The sequence below is a fragment of the Rhinopithecus bieti genome, unplaced genomic scaffold (genome assembly GCF_001698545.2).
Source record: "Rhinopithecus bieti isolate Rb0 unplaced genomic scaffold, ASM169854v2 scaffold_81617, whole genome shotgun sequence".
Classification (NCBI taxonomy): Eukaryota; Metazoa; Chordata; class Mammalia; order Primates; family Cercopithecidae; genus Rhinopithecus; species Rhinopithecus bieti.
Window position 1 is genome coordinate 1601877 of NW_016841754.1, and position 6262 is coordinate 1608138.

The following is a 6262-nucleotide window of genomic DNA, read 5'->3' on the forward strand; positions in this document are numbered from 1 at the left end:
TAAAAGTAGGGGATGTGTTTCTTACTCTCTCACATGCTTTAGACTCTACAATGTAAAGAAAACATATAGCCACCTCCAAATACCATATTTTGTGGTTAGTTTGACTTATTTTTAATTAATAAATTTTTAAATTTATATTTTTGATCTTTTCCTTCCTTTGTAACTTCTTCCATTATTTTTAGACCTTCCTGAATCAGACAAATATTAACCAATATTTTCAACTTATTAAAAAAAGGATGGTAACTTCTTCCATTATTTTTAGGGCTTCCTAAATCAGACAAATATTAACCAGTATTTTCAACTTATGAAAAAAAGGGTGGCTGGGTGTGGTGGCTCATGCCTGTAATCCCAGCACTTTGAGCAGCTGAGGCAGCAGATCACTTGAGGTCAGGAGTTTGAGACCAGCCTGGCCAACATGGTGAAACCTCGTGTCTACTAAAAATACAAAAATTAGCTGAGTATGGTGGTGGACACCTGCAATCCCAGCTACTTGAGACGCTGAGGCAGGAGAATTGCTTGAACCCAGGAGGCAGAGGTTGTAGTGAGCTGAGATCACGCCACTGCACTCCAGCCTGGGTAACAGAGACTCCATTTCAAAAAAAAAAAAAAAAAAAGGTTTAATTTTTACATTTAACTCTTAAATTCATACAGGGTTTATGTTGGTATATGGTGTGAAGCAAGGATTTACTCCCCTACACCCCTTTTAAAAAGTATCTAACCAGCTGCACCAGTACTTTTATAGAATAAGATATTCTCTCTACTGAAGTGTGATGTCACCTTTATTATGTAGAGTCTTGTATTTTTAAAGAATAACCTACTGTTTCTCTTACAGGCATCAGTTTTGAATGTCAAGGAATCCAAAGCTCCTGAAAGAACGGTTGTAGTTGCTGGTCTTCCAGTTGGCCTTTTTAGTGATCAGTTATTGGCCCTATTAGTAAAGAGCCACTTCCAAGACATCAAGAATGAGGGTGGAGATGTTGAAGATGTGATATATCCGACAAGAACCAAGGGAGTTGCATATGTAATATTCAAAGAAAAAAAAGGTATTTCTAAATCAAATTTTGTAATTTTAGAAATACTTCTTCAATGAAATTTAAAATTACATTTTATTAAAATGATCCACAGAACTGGTAAATTTTAAAGTAGCTTTTGTTTTCTTTTTTTTGTTTTGAGACAGCCTCACTCTGTTGCCCAGGTTAGAATGCAGTGGTGTGATCTCAGCTCACTGCAACCTCCACCTCCCAGGTTCAAGTGATTCTCCTGCCTCAGCCTCCTGAATAGCTAGGATTACAGGAGGCGCCCACCATCACACCCAGCTAATTTTTGTATTTTTAGTAGAGACGGAGTTTCACCATGTTGGCCAGGTTGATCTCAAACTCCTGACCTCAAGTGAGCTGCCTGCCTTGGCCTCCCAAAGTACTGGCATTACAGGCGTGAGCCACCACACCTGGCTAAAGTAACTTTTTTAAAAAAATATTTTATTGTTTATTGAATATACAAATGGCATGATACTGCTTTAGGAAGAAAAGATATGAAAATGGCTCATGATAAAGTTGCTAGTGACTGGCAAATTCTTGAAAACTTTTTTCTGTATTTTGAATCTGTCTATATCTTGGGGTGAAAGTGTTACATTTTATTGTAGAAAACCTGTAAAATACAGACAAAATGGAGAAAACCTCATAAAGATGATACATAATCTCATAAACAAGATGACTACTTTGGGAATTTTCAGGTGGCCTCAACTATATATTTTAGAATAAATAGATATTCTAATATAGTATCTGCCTTATTACTGGCAAAGTTGAATTGAGAAGTGTGGCTTGACTCTGAGATCAGATTGAGTCATTCTGCTCCCTGCACCTAATCCCTGACTTAGATGGTGAGGAAACTGGGTTGGCAGAGCACACAACACCCCTTCAGCCTCATGGAATGGGCAACCTTCTTTACAACTTAGTGGCTGGCAGAAAATACATTGCCAGAGAAAAACAAGTCTCCATGCCAGGCTCTTAGAGGTGAACATACCACATGGGGGTAGGAGCAGAGGAAGAGACCTTGCTTTGCTTGAGGGAAGACAGAGTCCAGAGAAAGATCCAAGGCACTATGGATTTTCAGTACCTTTAGCTGTCACCATTAATTAAGTCATTTCTTCTCAATGGGGATGTTCAGGTAAGGAATGGCAGGAGGGGGCTCAAGGGCTCAGTATTTCTCTAAGGAGATGGTAGTGTTTTTGAAAGTTAATATTTTATATGTTAATTGGCAACTCAGAGAGAGATTGAGAGGGAGAGATTGGCCTTGGTCATTCATTCATAAATATTTTCTGAGTACCTATTATTTACCAGGCAACATGCTAGGTCTTGAGGATATAGCAATGAATGAAATAGGCAAAGTCTTTTTTTTCTTGAAATGTACATCTGGACAGATTTTAAACAAATGAATCTATAATATGTTGGGTGCTTTATTTATATACAACTTAGATATTTGTTTATTTAAATATTTTTATTTATGATTATATATTCATAAATACTAAATACAAGACATAAAGAAGAATAAAGGGATAGAATATGATGGAAAGTGCTATTTTAGATGAATAGGAAGGGAAATGCTCTGTTTAGATGACATTTGAGCAGAAGCCAAGTAAGGGAATGATTCATGCAGATAAGCAGGGAGAACATTCTAGGCCAAGGGAAGGACCGGTAATTCTGTGAGTGGGGAGCATGCTGGGTGTGTGGAAGAAAAGCAAGGAGGCCTGTGTGGCTGGAGTGGAATGAGCTGGGGGAGAGTGATAGGAGATGTGGTTAGATGGGGGGCCGGGGCCAGTTTATGCTCAGTAACTGCTGGATCATGGCAAGGTGTCTGGGATTTTATTCTGGGTGACAGGGAAGGTTTCAAGCAGGGGATTGACAAGATTGGACTGCCTTTTCTTAAATGAGCAACGTAGCAGCTGTTTGAAGAACAGGAATTACTACTCATCGTTGGTTTTGATAGGGCAGTAGCAGGGCAGGTGATAGGAACTGGTGGGTATTTGGGACATGTTGATGGATTAAATGTCATTTTCTGTGGTAGAGAACACTGGGGATAGAATACATTTGGAAGGGAGTGAGTTATCAAGAGTTCAGTTTGGGTCAGTGAGACACCTATTAGGATAATGAGGTAGAGAGTTCTACAGGCAGAAGGAAGAAAGATCGAGGCTGAAGATAGAATTTTGAAAACAATTCATGTAGAGATGGTGTCTAAAGCCATGGAGATTGTTGAGATCACCCAAGGGATGGGTACAGGTTAGCAAAGAAGCATGAGGCCTGAGGTCCAGGTCTTGCCAACGCCTAGAGAATGGGAAGAGGGGAGGATTAGGAAGGAGACTCAGCAGGTCAGCCAGTGAATTGGGAGGAAAACCAGAATAGTATGATAACTTGAATCAAGAATGTAAAGTCTTCTTGTGACTAGAATTAACAGAGATGGGGATATACCTTTTTTTTTTTATTCATGCATATAATGCCTTGTGTGTTTTATAACGTGATTTGGATCATATTTATGCATACAATGAACTTTAATGAGTTAAAGTGCAACAAAAAAGTGATTTGAACGTTGAATTTAGAGGAAAAATGTAGAAAAAAATCTTAGACATTCTTGTATAATTGAATATGCCTATTTTATTAAAAAATTATTAGTGTATCATGCCATAAACACTTTTGATGCCAGTGTTTCCACTTAGTTGCAGAGAATGTCATCAGACACAAGAAACACCGGCTAGCAAGGAAGGCTAGACATGCTGAACTCACAGTCTCTCATTTTAGTGACAAGGTAAGGTGTGATGCTGAAGGTGTACTGATAGTCCTGTATCCCATTTCTTCTTTGAAGTTTTTCTTACGGCAGGAGACACAAAGTGCTCTCACTCCATGACTTCTAGGAAAGAAAATGCAAACTCCCTGAGTCAGTGTTAAAGGCCAACCCTGGCCCTTGAAATTTTGGTTATCGCCTCATCTGTTTTATCTTTCTATGTGTGTCACTTAATGTTTTATTTTACAAAATGTGTATTTTTTGAGACAAGGTCTTGCTCTGTCACCTAGGCAGTGGCATACTCTTAGCTCACTCTAACCTCTGCCTCTTGGGTTCAAGTGATTCTCCTGTCTCAACCTCCCGAGTAGCTGGGACTATAGGTGTGCACCACCAGGCCTGGCTAATTTTTGTAGTTTTTTTAGAGACAGGGTGTCCCTATGTTGCCCAGGCTGGTCTCAAACTCCTGGACTCAAGCAATCCTCCCACCTCAGCCCCACAAAGTGCTGGGATTACAGGGGTGAGCCACCACACCCAGCCTCACTTAATGCTTTTAAAGTGATAGTAAGCTCTTATACTGTCATAGATGATGCCAGGTACCAACCTAAAGGCTTATTTTGGGAAAACACAATTAGAATGAACATTAAAAAGAAGCTTTGAAGAGACAGGAAATAAGAAAAAGAAGAAAAAGTTAAAATACAAAGCAATGGTTTACTAACTTGATTCTGTAAGACACTCAGAGTTGTATGCAGCCATCTGATGAACTTTAGACTGGGGTGGGAATGACTCTTGGGGACCCCTATCCAAGCAGAACCAGAGGAGTTTATATGTATGGTTCTGCATAAAACTGTTTCAAAAAAGAATTCTGCCTCTAAAAATTATTTGAGCACCTCTGTTTTGGGGTATGTGGTGAGGGAGTGTGAATCCCAAATTGAACAAAATGGGATCACTTTGATGGGCTGCCCTGGTACAAGAAGTCAGGAAGTCTGGGGCAGGCAACTGGGGCCTGGTTTAATGCAATTTCTGCAGAGACAAGAAAATGGCAGAAAAGAACATGTTTATGTAGTCTCTCCCACTAGGCAGTTTTCATTTCTCTCTTTTTAATTTTAGATCTTCAGCTCTGTAAATGCCATCCTTGATCTTTCTGTTTTTGGGAAAGAAGTTACTCTAGAGACTCTGGTAAAGGACCTGAAAAAAAAAAATCCCGAGTTTAAACTTCAGTCCTTTGAAACCCAATGGAAGAATCTCCGTGGAAGGATCATTTCTGGCTGTCAAGAGGCTCAAAGAATCTTTGCTAGTAAGAGCATGTTCTCTCTTAGAAAAAGACAGAAATTTTACCAGTGAGGGAAGAAAGTGGAATAGACAAAATCCCCAAAGGAATATACAGAGAAGTAATAACTCTTTGGCATCAGTCGGGACCTTAGTACCCGAGACTGCTAGAAGTGGAGAAATGCTTGTGCTTGACACAGATGTTTTTCTTTACCTGCAACACAAGTGTAGATCTTATGAAAGCACACTGAAAAAATTCCACATTCTGAGTCAGGAGAAAGTGGATGGTGAAATCACCACAGTTTGTCTAAAAAACATTCAAGTTGGTTCTCAGCTAAACAATGCAAAACATGTAAAAGAGCTCATTGAGGAATGGTCACATGCTCTTTACTTAAAGCTTAGAAAAGAGACATTTATTTTGGAAGGAAAGGAAAAGAAAGAGAAAAGAATGATCAAATGGGCATGTGAACAATTAAGTTCGAGATACCCTGAAGTCCTGATTAACTTTTATAGGGCACACATTGACATTATAGGATCTTCCTCTGACACTTACTTGTTTAAAAAAGGGGTCATGAAATTAATAGGGCAAAAGGTTAGTTAATAAAATCTCAGCAATATAGTCATAAGCACTGCTTTCCCTTGCTGAGCAGTGACCATTGCCTTGAATGAGGCTAGCTTTACACATCCTATCTCATTAATCCTTATGCTCATCCTTCATTGTCAGTGTTGACTATCCTCATGTTATAGTGGAAGAAACTAGGATTTGGAGAAGTTAAAACACTTTTCTGAAATTACCCAGTTGATAAGGAATGAGGCTGTGGCTTAGCCCAGACTATCTGATTATACAGATAATATCTAAGGAATAAAACTTTGAAAAAAAACTCACCAAATTTTTTTTTTGTTTGTTGTTTGTTTTTGAGACGGAGTCTTGCTCTGTCACCCAGGCTGGAGTGCAGTGGTGTGATCTCGGCTCACAGCAACCTCCACTTCCTGGGTTCACACCATTCTCCTGCCTCAGCCTCCGGAGTAGCTGGGACTACAGGCACCCGCCACCACGCCCGGCTAATCTTTTTGTATTTTTTTAGTAGAAACGGGGTTTCACCGTGTTAGCCAGGATGGTCTCAATCTCCTGACCTCATGATCTGCTCTCCTTGGCCTCCCAAAGTGCTGGGATTACAGGCGTGAGCCACCGTGCCCAGCAAACTCACCAAACTTTGAAGGA

At 39.7% G+C, this 6262-nt stretch overlaps 1 protein-coding gene across 1 annotated transcript in view; it reads left to right on the forward strand.

Moving 5' to 3' along the window:
- RBM43 (RNA binding motif protein 43) overlaps positions 1 to 5974 on the forward strand; it is a 10223-nt gene extending 4249 nt beyond the window's left edge. Inside the window, 4 exon segments of the mRNA XM_017866077.1 lie at positions 833 to 1043; positions 3710 to 3798; positions 4882 to 4962; positions 4964 to 5974. Of these exon segments, the coding sequence (XP_017721566.1) occupies positions 833 to 1043; positions 3710 to 3798; positions 4882 to 4962; positions 4964 to 5641 (1059 nt within the window). The 3' untranslated portion in view covers positions 5642 to 5974.
- The last annotated feature ends 288 nt before the right edge of the window (positions 5975 to 6262 follow it).